The 18,898-nt window shown below is 40.6% G+C and overlaps 1 protein-coding gene across 5 annotated transcripts in view; it reads left to right on the top strand.

Moving 5' to 3' along the window:
• MPPED2 (metallophosphoesterase domain containing 2) overlaps window positions 1-18,898 on the top strand; it is a 176,007-nt gene that overhangs the window by 36,574 nt on the left and 120,535 nt on the right. For all 5 annotated transcript variants that reach the window (XR_007145029.1, XR_007145028.1, XM_047824193.1 and 2 more), the window contains one exon: window positions 12,688-12,869. Coding sequence is in view for 3 of the 5 variants with exons in the window: in XM_047824193.1 (XP_047680149.1) it covers window positions 12,688-12,869 (182 nt within the window). In the remaining 2 variants the exon portion in view is untranslated. The remainder of the gene's footprint in view (window positions 1-12,687; window positions 12,870-18,898) is intronic.

Here is an 18,898-nt window from a genome sequence, read left to right as displayed (position 1 = left end):
TTAGCAAATATTGACTCAGAACTGGGAATTAATCTGAAATTTATTCTCATCCAAAGTATCCAGGAAAGTCCCCGATTTGATAAAACAGGGTGATTTCATGTAGAAATGACATAGAATAAGGCACGGAAAGAAACAGGGTCTGGCCAAGGTAAGAACAGAGTGTAATTGGATTTGTGTGTTATTTTTTATGGGTATATAAAAGACAGAATGAGAGAGAGAAAGGGAGACAGAAAAAAAAGAGAGGGGGAGAGTTTGTGCTGAATGAAAGCTGTTACAAAGTTGTCCTCTATAAAATGCGATCTTATACCCTTGTTCCTGATGGGTCCTTGAACCTGTGAGTAGTCATACTTGTAGTCATGATGATTTGGTCTCTGGATTTTGTGAAAATTGGTATCTTCATATTGCATTCCTACCTGGCTTTAGCTGTCTGTACACAACTGTGAAGTAGGGAGGTAGCAGCTTTAACAACTTTAGGAGAATTCAGGTCACCTTATAAATTTAGTGTATACCTGGTAATTGCCTTCTTGTAAATTTGGCAGTCTCACTTACCTTCCCCACCCTCATACCTTTCAGTTTAAAAAAAAACAAAAACAAAAACAAAAAACACTGTCCCTTTTATGTCAAATGACATTACTCTAGCTTTCTGCTTGGTGAACTCCTACTAATCCCTTCAAGACCCGGATCAAATATACCCGCTTTGTGAAGACCTTCCCATCTCTAAATAGAACTAATTTCTTCAGTATATCTCAGAGAAGAATCTCAGAGAAGAATAATGGTGGTTAACACTTATTGAGCACTTAATATGCGCCAGTCCCTTTATAAGCAACAGCTATTTAATCAGCATCATCCCCAGTTTACAGATGAGATTACTGAGGCTTATAGGAGGTCAGTAATATGCTTAGTAAAGGTAAGCACAGGCAGAACCATGGTCCAAATCTAAGTCTTGCTGATGCTTTCCGTAACATAAACGACCCTCGAAGTGACCTCTTAATCTCTGTGTTCTCTCTTATTCTCCCTCCTCCCATCCCTTTTTAGGTATATAAAACTTATGGTCATATTGATTACAGTTTGGTATGTAATCCAAACAAAACTGTGAGATTCAAGATGGTAAAAATGGCATCTTCGTAACCCCTGTTAAAGGATAATTTCTCAAAACCCTGATTCATACAGATATAAAATGAACACATTAAAATTTTGATTCAACTCACTAATAAATGAGGGTACCAGGAAATTTGTTGTAACAGGTTCACAGGAGAACCACAAATTTGTATGGAATAAAAGAACGTTGACATGAATTTACAAATGGATTCAAAACTAGAGGGGGAGTCCGTTGAACTTCCACTGGGCAGAACTTATTTGCATCTGTAGATAAGAGTTATTTGCATTGCTTTCATTTATCTACAAGTTAGGAAGTTATAAAATAGCCCAAAGGCTAAGGCATTTCTCCCTGTGGGATCAGATAATGCCTAGGGGCTTCGGCATTTCACTGGAAGGACGCTCATTCCAAAGTCACCTCTGAGAAGCAGTATTGCATAGCAAAGGGCTCAGGATTTAGACAGGTTCCAAATCGAGAGTCCCAAGCTTAATGTGGGATCTTTAGTAAAATTTGGAGTATGCAAGAAAAGCACATGCATGTGTGTGTACACATGCACACATATACATTATGCAGAGGTCTTGAGAGAATTGAATGTAATAATATAGGAAATAATATAGAAATATAGGGAAAGCCTCTGGCATATAATAGATACTGCTAAATATTAGATATTAGTAATGTAGTGTCTAACATATAGTTGTTGCTTACTAACGTTTGTTCAGTGACAGAATCAGGAGTGGGCAAACTTTTATCTGTAAAGTTCCAGATCATAAATATTTGAGACTCCGCAGGCCATATGGCATGTGTCACAATTATGAAACTCTGCTGTTCTAGCATGAAAGTGGCCATAGATAATATTTAAGCAAATGAATGTAACTGAGTTACAGTAAAACTTTCTTTATAGAAACATGCATTGGACTTTATTTTGCAAATGGACTGTAGCTTGCCGACCTGTGGACTAAATGAATAAAATGGCTCATTCAAAAGCTTGGGGTGGAGGAATAATCTCTAGTCTTACCTGTTGGTAGACCTTGCCAGCATCATTCAACAGAGAAATCTGGGCAGAGTTTGGCCAGTGGTAATTAGAAGTTACAACACGATGGAGGGTATTTCCCTTTGTTATTGTTCAAAGTAAAGTGACCCCTGGAATTACAGTCAGACCTAGATTTGATTGTCTTTTCAACCAGATACTAGCTGGGTGATCATGGTCAAGTCACCCACCTGATCTGTACCTTGTATACACCAACCTTGTGATAATCATGGGGAAATGTAAACTATAACGTACTCTACCAAGGTAATAAGTACTCATGCCCAGAAGGGGAAAAGGTTCTCCTTGGGTTCTTCTGCTGTGTGGGAACTATGTAATTTTTATGGTTGAATTATGGACTAGCTATTTCAGAAAGGGATAAAGATGTAAGATAAAATAGTTCTTTTTATTACGAAACAGGCCCTAGAGTAGTATGTATTGAGTATGAAAATTATTGTATTGGACTAACTTTGAAAGGTTGTTAAATGTTGGCATCATGTTAAGTAGCCTTACAAACAAGCATCTGTTTTGAAACGTACTAACAAGATGTCCCAAATGTAGCAAAAATGGTCTTTTTGCCTTAGGCATGACTGATTTTTTGAAAATCAATCAATCAACCCAACCCAAAGTTGGAAAAGAAAAAAATTACAGATCATTAAAACCCAACTGAACTGGCCACACACTTTAAAGAAGACCTATTATCCGTGCAAATATGAAGCTACCTGCACTTCTGTTCAGCACAATTAACTAAACAATGAATCCATTAACAACCACTTGTGAGATGTTAAGCCTTGCTTTACATCTTTACAGCTTGGCTTTCCGGAGTTGGAAAGGTAGAGAAAGACAGTAGAATTTGTTTTTCTTTGGCAGAGTTTTAATTAAAAAGATCTTGTTTAGTCAATTAAACACAACACCTCCTCAGGAATATCTCCTCCAACATTTAAAAAATTAAATGCATGTGTTTTCGATGTCCCTTAAGGTTCTTTCTCCTGGACTGAGTCAGATGAAGTGTTTTCAGACCAGTATTTGAAAATGACCCACATTTTGTTCTGGAAGTTGTGATTGTAATTATTGATTAAAAAATCTGTGTGCTCCATTTTAGGACAATCTGCTCTTACATCTGGGTGTGTTGTGTTCTGTAAGAGAAGGTTGTATAGCTGGGAGGATGGCAGAAGGACAGAGACACTGAGCAGTCTGCTTGGGGCAGAGCCACCTACTGGCCCTGTGCCTTTGCCAAATTGCTTCATCTTTCTGAGTCTCAGTTTCCTCTTTGTAAAATGGGAGAAAGATGGGGCCTACCTGCCACAAGGATTAAATGAAAACAGTCATGTGAAAGGCATTGTAGATGGCTTGTAGATGGCTACACTCTCGCGCTGTCCTCACATGGCTGAGAGAGACGTCATCTTTCTTCTATCTCTTTTTATGAGGCCACTAGTCCGATTCATGACCTAATTGTCTCCCAGATGCTCCATATACCTAGTACTACCACATCAGGGATTAGGGATTCAACATATGAATTTTAGGGGAGGACACAAAATTCAGTCCATAGCACCAGATCAATGATAAAAGTGTGGACAGGATGGAACCACAGGAGACTTAATAGTGTAGCATATTGTGGTTCATTTGTGGCGACTTCTCTGACCCTCATTTGCAGTATGCTCATGATGGCTTCCATTTTAATATCATCATCAGATTTCTACTACTATTGTTTCATACCCTCTCCTTTCTATCTTTCCATCTTTCCATTCCCCTGCCCCCACCTCCTCTCACATCCTGCACAGAGCCTCAGTTTTCCTAAAAGCCTGCTTTCTTTGTGGCCCCCTGCACCTCTCAGTGGGTGAGGGAGGAGGATGTTTTCCATGGCCTTCAGGGCTGGTTCAGGCCCCACCACCTGTCTTTCTGTCCGTGATCTGGCTTCCAAGCCCAAAGCCTTTCAAACCTTCCACTGCTCACTGTCCCGGTGACTATTCCAGCCACCGCTCTTTACTCTGAGATCCCTACTCATGCTGAGTACTTCCACACTGTGCCTCCTGTTGCCTGGACAGCCCTTTCTTTCTGCCTGACCTTCTAAGTCTATGCTTGTTGTAATCCCAATTCAAGTTCCAGCTTCAGGCCACTCTTCTGCTTCTTTCTGAGCCGAAGATGGATTGTCCCGGGCATTTGAGATTGACATACTACCGTGTGTCCTTTGCCCACTGTAATGCCCTGTCCTTCATCCTAGCCCACAAGCAGTGCCAGTCATTTTCTCCTTTACTCCACAGCACCTCACGCAGCCTTGATTATAACACCTTGCACACGGTTGTGAAAGTCACCTGTTTAAATGTTGTGAAATGACTCAGTGAGCAGAAACCAGGCATGCCAATAAGCATTTGGTGAATAGACCAACTGCAGAATCCTTGAAGAAGCCATCCTTCTTGCTTCTTTGTTTTTCCCGAACCTATCATGCTACCTGGCACACAGGTAGATGCCTGAGAAATGGTTGTTCACCAAATGCTTGACTGAATGTGTGAAATAACGGACGCTCAGTTCAGTGTCACGTGCCTTCTTTTCTCAGATGCAAGGCCACTACCCAGAACTGTAAGCCGATTAACTTCGTTGGTAGGTTAGGGGAGAGGGAAACATTTAACTCTAGATAGTACATCTCCAGTGAGATATTTACGACCCAACAATATGCCAGCCAAGAGGCGTCAGTGGCTCAGACCATTGCTACCCTGATGGGCATGAAAACACCTAGAATGGCACTGGTAGAAAGACCATGGATTCATATCAGATGCAGTGCTCAAAGAATTAAATCGTTTCCACTTAATATTCATTGAATGTCGGCACTGTACTTCCGTACCAGGAAAAAATAGACGAGACATACTTTGTGCAGTGGGCTTTGTTAGCTATAATTAGTCGGTGATAGAACAGTGTTGATACAGCAGTTCAGCAGTTAAAGGAAAGCAGTGCCCTTGCTACAAATGTGAATATATTTATACATCTGGTTCTGTTATGCTTACTTACTGTGTTTCAGCACCGTTACTGTTCCCAGGCATGATGGCTAAACTAGGAGAATTTCACCAGCTCCTAGTTTCAGAGAAATGAGAACAGCCCCATTTCTGACGCAACTCAGTTAAATCACATACTCCTTAATTTTTGTTTTGTTGTGGTAACAGAATTCTGGCTTTGTTCTCTTTTACACTAGATATCCCGGGAAGCCCCGTCTGCAGTCCTACATTGTGGTTTCGCTTCTCTTTCCATATAGAGCCCTGCTAATTCGGATTATATTTGGATGGGTCTGGACTGTGTTTATCTTTGCATTGTCTGGGAAATCAGAGAAGAAAATTGCAAAGAGAAAGGACATGCTTAAGCTACTTAAGAGATTGAATTACTTCTGAAGCCTTAAATAGTGGCGTATAAACCTTGCAGCTAATCATGTGGGTGGGGGGGGGGGGAGTTGTGGTAGTGGTGGTGGTCATTGGGTCTTGCCCCTCTTTTCACACTTGAGGAAGAGGCTACAAGAGAAGTGACTTGCCCAGGGTCACATGACTAAGTGATGACCAATGGGTAGAAGTGCAGGAGCTCCTGGACTCCACAAACAGGGCTTTTTAAAAGCAAACAAACAAAAAAAGCCCCACAAAAAATGAGACTTATCTGTCAGCTAATGTAGTCTGTTTAAAGAGACCTGTGTTAGGAAACATTGGCAATCAGTTTGCTCATGTCACTTGATGTACCTGAGAATGAGGAATACTTTTAATTTCTATCGGTATTTTAAAAAAATCAAGCTTTTACATTACTCACTTCCCCAATGTAGTGCAATAGGCAGATTTTTTTTTTTTTTTTGAGCTTTTAAGAGATTCAGTTTGACTGGATAAGTTAACATGAGAATTAAGGGGTCAATATACAAGGCACTAAAACTTGGATAGTTTCAATAGTGAATTCTAATAATTTTGAGCAGACTCTCTAGATATGTATATATGTATATTATTTATTTATGTATTTACTTTTGAGAGAGAGAGAGTGAGCCTGAGTGAGCAAGGGGTAGAGAGAGAGAGAAAGAATCCTAGGAGGTGCAGAGAAAGAGAGAGAGTGAGGAGCCTGGAGTGGGGCTCGAGTTCACACAAAAGTGGGGCTCAAATTCACCTACCATGAGATCATGACCTGAACTGAAGTGTGCGCTTAATTGAGTGAGCCACCCAGGTGCCCCCAGACTCTCTGGATCTTAATGGTACCAGAGTTTAGGTGATTTGCTAGGATTTTGTAATTTTTATCTTTTTTTATTCTCCAAATGCCAGCGTCTTTCTAAGCTTCCACAATTAAGTGGATGGAAAGAGAAACTGGAACTTAAGAAATCTCAGTTCTAGTTGTTTAGAGTGGACAAACCTTTAAGTTGTAGTAGTTCTCTATTTGTTTTAATGTGTAGTTGGAAAATAAAACCAGAATATCTAAGTTATGAGTTCATAAATGATATTGTTTAGGGCAGTACTTTAAAAAAATGTATATGAAGGGTAAAATGCATCATAGAAACTAAGTGGGGGCATACATGAGTAAGGCAGACCATGAAGAAGATATTCAAAGAAGTGTAACAGTGGATTGGACAATCTCCAAAGTCTTTTCCAATATAAAATTTTGTGATTCTAATAACTTACACTTGGTATTTATTGACTTATTTTGAATGTTTATTTTATTTTAGAGAGAGAGACAGAATGTGAGCAGGGAGGGGCAGAGAGAGAGAGGGAGATACAGAATCGGAGGCAGGCTCCAGGCTCTGAGCTGTCAGCCCAGAGCCCGCTGTGGGGTTCGAACTCACGAGCGGGAGATCAAGACCTGAGCCGAAGTTAGACACTTAACCAACTGAGCCATCTCAGTGCCCCTACACCTGGTATTTAGATTTCATTGTTTTGCTGGCAGGTTTTGCATATCTTTAGTGTTGGCTAAAGTGTATCAGGGTGGATGGTGTAACGTTTCACATATAACTTTAGCTTTCCTGCCACCTGAATTTTCTGGGCAAAAAATGAAAGCTTTAGTATCCCATTGGAAAACTTTAAAGATCGAGTCAGTGGAATGCATAAACAACATCTTCAAGTGGAATATGGGGATGGTAAATACATTTGATTCCCGTTAAAATGCTTTGTAAGGGTAATATTCTATTCTCACACTGAATTATAGGCTAATTGTGTACACAAGGCTTTTACTGCACACATGGTCTAAAGAAGAAATTCATGTCATAACAAATGACATGATAACAGCTTTTATGAAGATCTATCAATGGAGCTTACAACACTGTACGAATTTGTTATTGGGAAAAATAACAGATATTGTCGGAAAAGTATCCCTTAGTGGAAGCAGTAATATTACCATATTTTTATGGGCAAAAAACTGTAATGTGTCAAGACTAACTAAATGAGAATGGTTTATTTGTTTGAATATGCAATGAGATATATAAGCATTTGACAGTCAAGCTTCAAGAACAAGTGAGGGCTGGCACAAAAGTTGGAGACTGAATTAGAAAACGTTTTGACGATACCTCCTCTCAGAAAGACCACCAGTGTGCCCAGCAGTGTTGTCTCTCCATCACCACTAATGACACAGATCTTTGATACACAGCTCACTGGCCCATGAATTCACAGGCCCACGAATTCGGCCACTGCACAGGGAGGAGCTCAGACCAATCAGATCCTATTGAGGAGGAGACCAGTAGGACTCTGAAGGTACCAGAAATCTTATCACACAAAGGAACATTGGAGAAACCAGGGCTCCTCAGTTAGAGTAGAGAAGATATTAGGAAGTTATGATACTTGTCCTCAAGTATTTGAGGAACCGTCAAAGGGAAAAGGGGACTGGATTCTTATTCTCTGGTATTTTATTTTATTTTATTTTATTTTATTTTATTTTATTATTTCTTTTTTTTAATTTTTTTTCAATGTTTTTATTTATTTTTGGGACAGAGAGAGACAGAGCATGAACGGGGGAGGGGCAGAGAGAGAGGGAGACACAGAATCGGAAACAGCCATCAGCCCAGAGCCTGACGCGGGGCTCGAACTCACGGACCGTGAGATCGTGACCTGGCTGAAGTTGGACGCTTAACCGACTGCGCCACCCAGGCGCCCCATATTATTTCATTTTATAGAGAGGGGAGGGGGAAGGGCAGAGGAAGAGAGCGAGAGAATCTCAGGCAACCTCCAAGATCAGCGTTCAGCATGGAGCCTGATGCACGGCCTGATCCTACAACCCTGGATCATGAACTTAGCCAAAATCCAGAGTTGGATGCTCAACCGACTGAGCCACCCAGGTGCCCTTATTCCCTGGTATTTCAAACGCAGAAGATTGAGATTAAAGAAGAAAGTAACAGGAAGGAAATAAATGTGTTTATTGACTGTGGGGTATGTGCCAGGTGTTGTGTATGTGACCTCCTTTAGCTCAGGAAGTTCCTGTGTAGTAGCTGTTCCCTCCTTGTAACAGAAGACATGGAGGCCAGAGAAGCTAAAAGATGCTGCTGCTACGAATAGTAGCAAAAATATTAGTACTTCATAAAAAACAAAAACACAAAACCGTACCCACTTACTGAGTGTCTGCTGTGTGTCAGACTATTCTGAATACTTTGAGTACATGATGCCTCTTTACCCTCACAGCAATCCTCTGGGACACGTGCTATTTTTATAACTTTTGTTGGGGAGGAAACCGAGACAGGAGTTTAGCCCCTTGTTTGGTGTCACGCCATTCATAAATCTGGAGTGAGATTCAAAGCCAGACAGTCAAGCATGCTTCACTCGTGTCATTCTCCTTCTTTACTTCCTGAACATGTGCTATGTGCCAGACCCGGTACTTGACAATTTATATCCTCACAGCAACACAGCAGATTAGGCTGTTATTATTCCCATTTTACAGATGAGGGAAGAAAAAAAAATGAAGCCCCAAAGAATGAAATGACTCGCCAGAAGCGAATAACTCAGCCAACATTGTTAGTTTTCAGGCTCTGGGCCAAGTCTCTTAGGACCGGGCTCAGCTTTTTGTGCGCTTGCAGAGGTGCAGACCCTGGATGAGAAACTTTTTCGCCAAGTAGAAGTATCGAAAAACAAGAATAGGGGTCCTGGGGGGAGAGGAGGCAACGCAGGAGCTCTCCTTCTCTGAAAACCTTGGGAAGAAAACTTGTGTCAGTTAGGCAGGGCAGATGGTGTAGAAGGAATTCAAGCTTCATATACAGCATTGAACCCAATGCCCGCTAAGGTTTTGTCTGGCTCTGGGATTTTGCGATGCTGTGTTTTCTTCTCATCTTCCCATGTCCTCTTGTTTTCCCCCGGGGTGCACTCAAATGTACGTGCAAGTCTCACTGTGATATTTGAATCTGGCTCTGGGGGTTAGATTGCCTTGGTAAGATACTCATGTGCTAGGCTACTTGACATGATGCCTTAGGGGAAATGTTCAATCATTTGAGAAGTCAGCAGCATAAACAGTAAACAGTAAAAGTTAACTAAGAGGGAAAATGTAGTCTGAGGGTCTTCACACCATGTGAACAGGTAGATCTTCTAATGGTAGTCATGGTCTCCCTTAGATATACTTTTATAGTGAAAATATTTGATGGCCTTGACTTTTATTTTCAAAGCATTTACCAAATGCCCAATTTGGAAATAGTAGTGTCCCGAGGGTTGTCTCAACTTTAATTATATCTGCTGCAACTTGCCTACTCTACTAGACATCTTATTTTCAACTCAGAATGTCTTTGAGTGGAAATGTCTTCCTTCCTATGACCCCCCCCCCCCCCCCCCCAGGTGATAGTTGTCATGTTATCTTTCAGCATGGCTCTGACATGCTGTGCTGTCTTGTCTCCTGAAACCATCTCTTGCCTTGTTTGGAATCCTGTGGGTAACAAAGGACATCAGTGTCTCTGGGTCAGAGGATGTATATACATTTTGCATTTGCCTCTTTATACCTCCCCCTTCCCCAAGCCTCTCCCTTGAATCAATCCTCCATAACTGTCTTCAACGTCTACCTAATTCTCTTTGGTGATATCAAATTGGTGATATTGACGGGTGAGCCTTCTCTGCGCCTTCCTATGTACTTCTGATTCATTTTATTTCAGCTCAAAGCTAGGAAGACACATTTCCCCCTTTTCCCTTTCTTGTCAATTCTGTTGGACATTTGAATGTTTCTCTGGAGGAGGTGGGAAGGTGGGGAAGGAAGTGGAAGCCACTTAGAAATTGACAGGTGGTCCAATCAGTAGGCTCAGAAGAAAGTTATTGCCTAGTATAGAACTAAGATGGGAAACAGATTATGTACCAAGTGTTGATTTGCTTCTTAACACTGAGAAGAAGTCAGAGAATAGGGGCCTGCTCACAGTGAGGGGGTTATATCTGTACTACTTTCTGTTTAGTAAATTGAAAATGATAACTATAAGGTATGTCTGTCTGATAAATTCTGATGGATTAGTAAAGGATTTTGATGTAGTAGTTGTACCTGTAGCTTAGCTGAGTTATGGAAAAGAAGAAATAGGGACTGTGTCTATAGGTTAGCCTTAGGATGAGAACTGGAAAATAAAGATGTATTTATGTAGATACGTGTGTGTGTGGATATATATATATATATATATATATATGAATTTATTCATATATTTACAAGCCCAGTGGCTGATATTTATTTAATTTTCATCCAAATGTTGAAATGTGCGCGGTCCCGTTCCAGTGAGGATCTTAACGCTTGATGTGGGAAGAGAGTATTACCTATCACTTTAACTTTGCACTTGCATTCTGCTTCAGAGAACAGGCATACATTCTCCAGGGAAACTACTTGTAGAAGACAGGAGATATTGATGAGACTGGAACCGCTCAGACTGAGTGTAATAGAGTCTGTGTAATGGAAGGGAAGACACCAAACATTTTTATATATATAAAAAAAGTCAACACTGCATATCATCAGAAGGGTTTCCAGGTTACTCATGAGATCTCAGTGGATTAGTGAATATTCTCTATGGTAATAGCATTATTAATTTCTAACCTTTACAGGAAAATTCATTAATTTTTTGCAGAAGTTAAACTTTCTTTTTGGGTTTCCAATTAGACCCGCTGCGTTAACCAGTTCACAATCCCCCACCCCCTTCTCTCTTCTTGCTCTTTTTTTCTTCCTTCTTTTCCTTCTTCTGTGACAAAGAGAAAATTACGTTAAAAGATTAACTATTAAAGAAACGCCACCAAGACTGTCCAGGTTGTGTATTGATGTCTTTATTCTCCTCACTAAAATTGCCTTTGTTAAACCAGATCATTTCTTTTAAAAAACGGGAAAAAAGAAAGAAAAATTAAACAAAGCCTGTAGAGGCAACACATATAGGGAATCTTGTGTTGAGCTTTCAGCGTGTTCCCTGCTGCATGTTAACGATCATGGGCGGGGCTGTGACATGAAATATTGTTCCTTATTTAATGTTTCACACTCTAATCTCCGCATTGCATATTTGCCTCTCTTGTGACCTTCTCTTTGCCTTTATAACTGCTTCTTTTCACCCATAATCCAAAGTAAGTGTACATTCCTACAGAGAAATTAAAGGAAGCTGTCAGTGTAGAGTTAATATAGTTAAAGCATCCTTAACTCTGCTACAAACCCCTTAAATAATTAAAACTGTATGCTTGAAGAGCCAGATTTGCATTTCTTTTACCAAGTTTATTTAGCACACTTTGTTACACTCAATTAAATGAGACTGTTCTGTTTCATTTTCTTTGCTTCGGGTTGATCATTTTGCCTTTTGATTCTTATGCCCTAGTGTAATTTCACAGTGCTTAGGTCTCTAAAACTATACATATATTAATGTATATGTAGATCTATACACACCCATTAAAAGGCTTACTATTTGTACTGAATAGAATCTTTGCCCAAGGCATTGGGAGTCTTGCAAGTGATCTAAGGTATCACTGGGACTGCAGATAATTCATGGTGGTAAAGAAGGAGCTTGACAAAGTTCTTTCAACAGTCGATGTTTTTCTTTTCAGTCCTGCCATTTTTGATATCACCTTCTCTCCCCACGGTTTGATTTGTGAATCACTTAGGAAAAACAAGAAGATACAGGTGTTGAATGGTTGTGGAAAGGAAATTAAATATAAGCACTATCTAGATCTTTCCACATCTCAGTTGGCAAAGCATGTGCTGAGTGTTCTCCCTAAATTGGTTCATTGCTTAAGTTATGCATGTTTAAGAAGGAATAAATGTAGTTATCCATTTCTTAATGAGGAGTGGGATCAATTGGAGCATGATGAGAGAAAATAGCATAATTTTGCTTCCCCTGTTGGGGTTCAATATCCCTAAACTTCACCATTCATCACTCTGCCAGTTTCATGGGTTATTTCTGATCCTACATGTAGGATATCCTTTCCTTTTAATTCTCCTACCAGGTAAGTAAGCCTTTTTGAATTTGCTCAGTGGAGCTGTAGATGGGTGATGCTTTCTCCTTTGCACCCCAAAGTCTCCCTTGTTACAACGGGCCCTTCTGCCTTTGCATCAGTTTGTCTGGGCGTGTTCACGGATAACAATCGATATGTATGTGCAATGACAATTACAAGGGTTCTAATATATTTAACTGTTATGGGATCTGTTATGTCTACTTTAGGGTCGACCCCATCCCATATGACACTCCAAAACCAGCGGGCCACACGCGGTTTGTCTGCATCTCAGACACACACTCCAGAACAGATGGTATCCAGATGCCTTATGGGGACATCCTTCTCCACACAGGCGATTTCACCGAGCTGGGACTGCCCTCAGAGGTTAAGAAGTTTAATGACTGGTTAGGTAAGGAATGATTGCGTTCTGGCGCCCCCAATTAACCTTTCCCGTCCGAGTGTCACTCACTGCGTCCTAATTGAATTAGAGCACTTGGAAGCCAGCTCAGCCATTTCTCGTATGATATGCGGTGGTGTCTAGCTTTAATCCAATTCTGTTAATTAAAGATGAATTTTTAGATATTTAATTTTACTGTGCATCCTTTCAGTGCCTGGCCTCAGCGGCTCTGGGGCAAAGGGACGGAAAGCTTTGAAACCCATCTCATCTCACTCATGCTGCTTTAATGAGGGCATTCATTGGCACATGAGACCTAGAATCATATTTTTAATTCATTGGCTCTGCAATCTTTCCCAGATATTATGAGCAAAGATGTACAGATGACCTACTAGTAAGAGAGCATTTCTAAGAAATGAAGGAGGATGTGAAAGTCCTTATATGAAGGGAGGGTCCAGTACTGCTTGGGAGCAACTTTCCCAAGGGAACTAGAGGGTGTCCTAAAACTCCTGAAAAGATAAGCTGTCTTGCTGTAAAGCTCCCCAAACTTGTAATCCTGTATACACCGAGAAAAGGATAATGGCAACTTTGTGGCTCCTGTATGGGCACCCGCAGGTCGAGGTTATGGAAAAATATTGGCTCCTGGGTCAGGCAGTTGCCAAATATTAGCATTGCAAGGCAATCATGGAGTTATTCATAGCTAGATTAGATGACACATCTTTTAAAGAATCCTCTTAGGTGAGGGAAAGAAGGCAGGGGTTCTGAGATTTTAGAATCTCTGAAGACACTAAAGAATTATATAGTAAAGAGCAAAAATCACTCTGGAAGAATAATGTCATGAATAATACGTCAGCCAATGAAAATTACTCAGGAGATTTAGGCAGAAAGTTTAAAATTCATTTTCCATCAAGCTAAATTAAGGCAGGGGTTGAGAAAATTTTAAATAATTGATGAAATGATAAAATGTATTTGTTAATGGAAAAACAACATTCATTAAAAACACTTAAAATATTTCAAAAAAATAAGCCTAACTACTGACATAACTATTTTGAGTTTTCCCGTGACCTTACACATCTATCCCCATTTTATGTAGTTGACATCAGAGTACATACCTGCTCTTTTACTTCTGGCTATTTTCATTTAATAGTATTGACATGATTTTCAATGACTTTGCCTAATTTTCATGTTCATCCTTTTAAATAGCAACATGACATTAATATGGTTCTGTGCTTTTATTTAATGAGACATCCCTCTAAAAATGAATATTGAAATTGGTAATTTTTCCTCTGATTGCTGGCACTGAAATTTGCATTTTCGTTTGTATATGTCTTTTGGCTTCTATTGATTTATTTCTTAGGGTAGAACACTGTAGGAGTTAAATTGCCAAGTAAAAGGACATGAAATTCTTCATGGTTTTTGCTGTATGTTGACGTCTTGCTTTCCAAGGGGATTGTAGCTCTGTACTTCATTAGCAATGAATGGATATACCGATTTCACCATGATCTCGGCAGCGCTGGATATTGGAGCTTTATAGTTCGTGCTCTTTTAGTAGTTTTTGCGTCATCTCAAACAGCAGGGTACCTTAAATAACATTCAGCATACTCTCATTTTTATAGATAACTCAGAGATACAGAGAAGTTATGGGACTCTCAGAGTCTCCTTGTGGCAGAGCTGGGTCTATAATCCAGATCTTTTCACTCATCTTTTGCTTTTGTAAAATTGGCTTTCAAGTACTGTTATCTCTTAATTTTAACAACTTTTATTTATGAACTGTTAGCAGGCAAAATTACTTGAGGTTGAATCTTGACAGTTCAAAACTGTTCTGTGAAACTGAAACACAAGAATGATCTAGCTGCCTTGACCATGTTGATTGGAAAGAAAGGGAATAGCTCTGTGGGAAGTGTTTACAGAGATACAAGACGGGATAGATCCTGGTTATAATCTTGTTTAGCCACTGACCTTGGGCAACTGAGTTAACCTCTCTTTTCCCCTTGGTTTCCCTCTGCAGAACTAAGGATTGATACTACCTGTCTTTCTGGATTGTTGTGCAGATTAATCAGTAAATGATTGCTGCTAGTAAGTTTTTGTGGGCCATTAATAACTGAATGGGGAATGTGGTGAATGGACCATCAACAGATATTTAAAGGGTAAAAACAAGAAGAGGTCAGAGGAGTTATTTAGTAGATTAGAAGTAAACACTGGGAGATTTTATAAGGGAAAGTACTCTGTAAATGAAAATGTGCCGTAACTAAGGAAATAAAATGATAAGGAAATAAAATGCTGAGGTCCATTTGCACGATCAGTTCCTTGTCTTCCCATGTCGCCTCTGATCTCGTGAGGCAGAAGGAAGATGCTTCAGAAAAAGCTTCAGAACATGAGGCCAAAGGGAGCCCATGGGCTATGGATAAAGTTGGGATCTCACAGGGAAGGCCCAGAATAGCTCAGTTACCCTTGCTGCCTTATGGTGCTGAAGAATGAGAGATGATGTGAGATTACACTCTACCACTTGGCTCAGTGGAAGCCTTTCACCTGAAAAAAGTGCTGCTAGCAACTGCTGCCAGATGACCTAGCAGAGTGGAGGCAAGGGTTACATCAGTCTAGGGCTTTTGTCATAATAAGGCATCCAACTCTCACTGGCATGAGTCCTTACAGATCTTGGCAGGCCCTTCAAGTTCAGTGAACCTCTAATTCATTTCCAAACTTTCTGCTCGAGACTACCTCAATGATTGGAAACGATCTGATCATCCCACCAGCTTCCCTTATTCTCCAGCAGGCTAATCTGTTTCTACTACAAGGCCAAGCATTCCTTCTGTCCTCGTGCCATCCCTATAAGGTTGTAAATGTTATCCCATTTTGCAGATGGGGAACCTGAGGCTAAGGTGGGTTATCTTACCCAACATCATTTAATAGATAAGCCCAGAGAGGTTAAGAAATCCACTCAGGTTCACTTGGCTAGTCAACCTGGGGTTGTCTGATCCCAAAGTGTGAGCCCTTTTCTGTTACCACTCTGTGCTATTAAGAGTAGGCTTTTGAAGCAACTGGTAAGCTTGCACTTTAGGCTTGAACTAAAAAACACAGTAGTTTCTAGCAGTTTCATTTGGAAGTTGAGTAGCTGTTTGACCATATGCTGTTATTTGAAAGATGTATTTAAGTCCTACTAGTCTTGAATCTCACCCTGACCTACCAGCTGCAGGACCTGAGAATTTCCTATTGGTTCAGAGCTGATGGGTCCTGGTTAATTTGGACATAGGCCACCTGGCAGGTGTAACACCCAGTTATTAATACAAAGTGATTTATGAGGTAAGCTAGCACAGCACATGGTCATAAGAATATAGAGCTCAAACTAGGTACAGTCAAGCTTGGAAATGTAATATACCATGTAAAGATAACAAGCAGCTGGGAAGAACCAGTTTTGAATTCCCTACTTTTGATAAGTTGTTTAACTCTTGAGCCTTGATTTTTCTCTTCTATAAAATGGGTATAATAATAATATACCCCATGGTGGTTGTGCATATGCACTCTGTGATAAAGCTTGGACCATTTTTTTTAAATTTTTTTTTTAATGTTTATTTTTGAGAGAGAGAGAGAAAGAGAAAAAGAGAAACAGAATGCAAGCGAGGAAGGGGCGGAGAGTGAAGGAGAATCTGAAGCAGGCTCAAGGCTCTGAGCTGTCAGCACAGAGTCCAACAGGGGTCTCGAACTCACAAACTGTAAGACCATGACCCGAGCCCAAGTGGGACTCTCAACCCACTGAGCCACCCAGGCGCCCCAAGTGTGGACTAGTCTTAACACAGTCCTGGACTGTAGACAACTTTCAACAAATAAGGTAGAGGAAGACAACAGAGCCAGAGGCAAAATATCCAAAAATCAGAAGGGACTGGCACCATGGATTTAAAGAATGATCAAGATTGTAAGAGGGAGCACCAAAGAGTGTTAAGAATAGAAACCAAAAACAAGCCTCCCTTACTGGACTGAACTCTAGGACTTTTAGAGCCCTCAGAGCTCCTGGCTTCTAATTTGAGAGAAGGGGAAACTGAGGTTGGAGAGCACATGAATTACCCAGGGTCACTGAGATAATAAATGGCCACATGGGGACTAGAACTTGAATGAGGAGGGGGGTTGAACTAACATGTATTATTTGTGTATATACCTGTTCTTCATCCCCAAATTACATATATCATTTATGCAGTCTTCACAATAAGTGATGAAGTAGCTTCTATTACTTATGAGCAAGCTAGTATTAGCTTCTTTTGTACTTATGAGGAAACTGAGACTTGAAGTTCACTCATCTATGATTATGATCACAGCAACTAGGAGATAACCTCAGGATTTGAACTTGAGGCCATCAGATTCCATTTTCTAAGCGTGTCCTCCTGTCTTTCTCTATTCCCAATCTGGGGTTTAGGATCCCTGCTGGAGGGACCATATCCTGGGTGAAATGGTGGTTCTTTGATTAACTGCCTCCCTTAACACATACACTCACACATGTGGAGGCTGAGGGTCTAAGGTGGGTGTATGTCACGTTAAAACCACCTCTGTATGTGAGCTGGCTGGTGGGAGGGTGTTGTGAGGTGGAGAAGCATTCTTACCATTTGGTGTAGACAATTTCGATGGCAGTAACTTACAAGAAAGTAAATATAAAGAATACTGAAGATGCAGCCAGACACATAAACTCCAAGGGATGTCTAAATTATGTTGTGACATTAGCATTTCATCGCACTCATTCAGTCCTTGAAATGAATAGCCACTGACTAGAACCTGAAAATCTTTACTTCTGTGGGCAGATCTTTCCCACTTAGTAGCACTTGAATTCAAAAACACCAGTATATTCTGACAGCTGCTGCTGTTGCCCTGTTAGCCCCTTTCCTCTGAAATCTCTGCCATGGGTTGGAGAATGAAACTTTAAATTTCCATCTCTGCCACCCTGAGGGAGGCACCAGAATCCTGTTTTTCACTTGTCCCAAGTCTGGTGGATCAGACACCCCAGTTCTCCATCTCCCAAAACACCCACCCTTCTCCCTACCCAGCTGCCACCTGTGGGGCTGTCTTCAAGGGAACCAGCCCAGGGTCAGGGAGACATGTGGCTTCTTATTTCCAGGGACTGCAGAGTTGTGGGAAAGAGAGACGGATACATCTTTCCCTAAGAAATTCTTTTTAAAGTAATAGTTAAATCCTGTTGTCCCATTACTATGTGAGGTCAGATATGCTACAGGTAATGTCACCAATGAATAGCCTTTGGTGAGCTGAACTAGGAACCTAGCCACTCAACCATTATAGCATTTTTTTTCCTTCTTGGCACAAATGCCTGCTGATCACAGACGTGGCTTAAAAATAAACTTGCCAACTATAAAATACTTGCTAGTTACAATGCTATTATTTTTATTGGTAGTAAATTCTGAACCACTGATGTGCCTAAAGGTACATTTTGTGAGGCATTGGGCCATGTGTGGTCTTCCTTCGCTTTGCCCCTGTGTTCTTCCAACCTGTGCCTCTTTGATATTCTTAAGTGTTCTTCACCGTCCACTCGATTTCATCCCTGTTGTCCTCACCTCTTCCGGATATTTTTGGTACTTCTTGATTATGGCGTATGCGTGTTGCACATTCATGGTTGTTCTGTAATTGTTTACTCGTCTCTTTCTTACTAGACAACAGCATGTGCCTAATGGGAGCTCTTTGTATACCCAGTTCTGAGTATAGGGCCTAAGACATAGTGCCCAGAAGTGGTTGTTGAATTGTGGAGTGAGTGCATGAACAGAAAGATGCAAGACTTTTTTTCTGCCTGGACTTGTGGCTTAAACTTTAAAATTCTGTAGTTCTGTATGTGCAGTGTCTTTCCCCTCCCTTCCTTTTCTTTCTCTTCCTCCTCAAAGTATTTATAACAACTGGTTGGCTATTGTTAATGATCCTTCTATACTGTGCAGAAATATTTAGAAAGGTTTTGCTGTTGTTTCATTTCCTATTAAAATTAGACAGAGTTCTTGGGTGGCCTATTCTTTCAGCCAGAAGTTTACATAGAATGGTCTAGTCTATCAGAATCCCTTTTA

The sequence above is a fragment of the Prionailurus viverrinus genome, chromosome D1 (assembly GCF_022837055.1).
Source record: "Prionailurus viverrinus isolate Anna chromosome D1, UM_Priviv_1.0, whole genome shotgun sequence".
NCBI lineage: Eukaryota > Metazoa > Chordata > Mammalia > Carnivora > Felidae > Prionailurus > Prionailurus viverrinus.
Note: the sequence above shows the minus strand (reverse complement) of the source record. Positions and strands in the feature narration are given on the sequence as shown.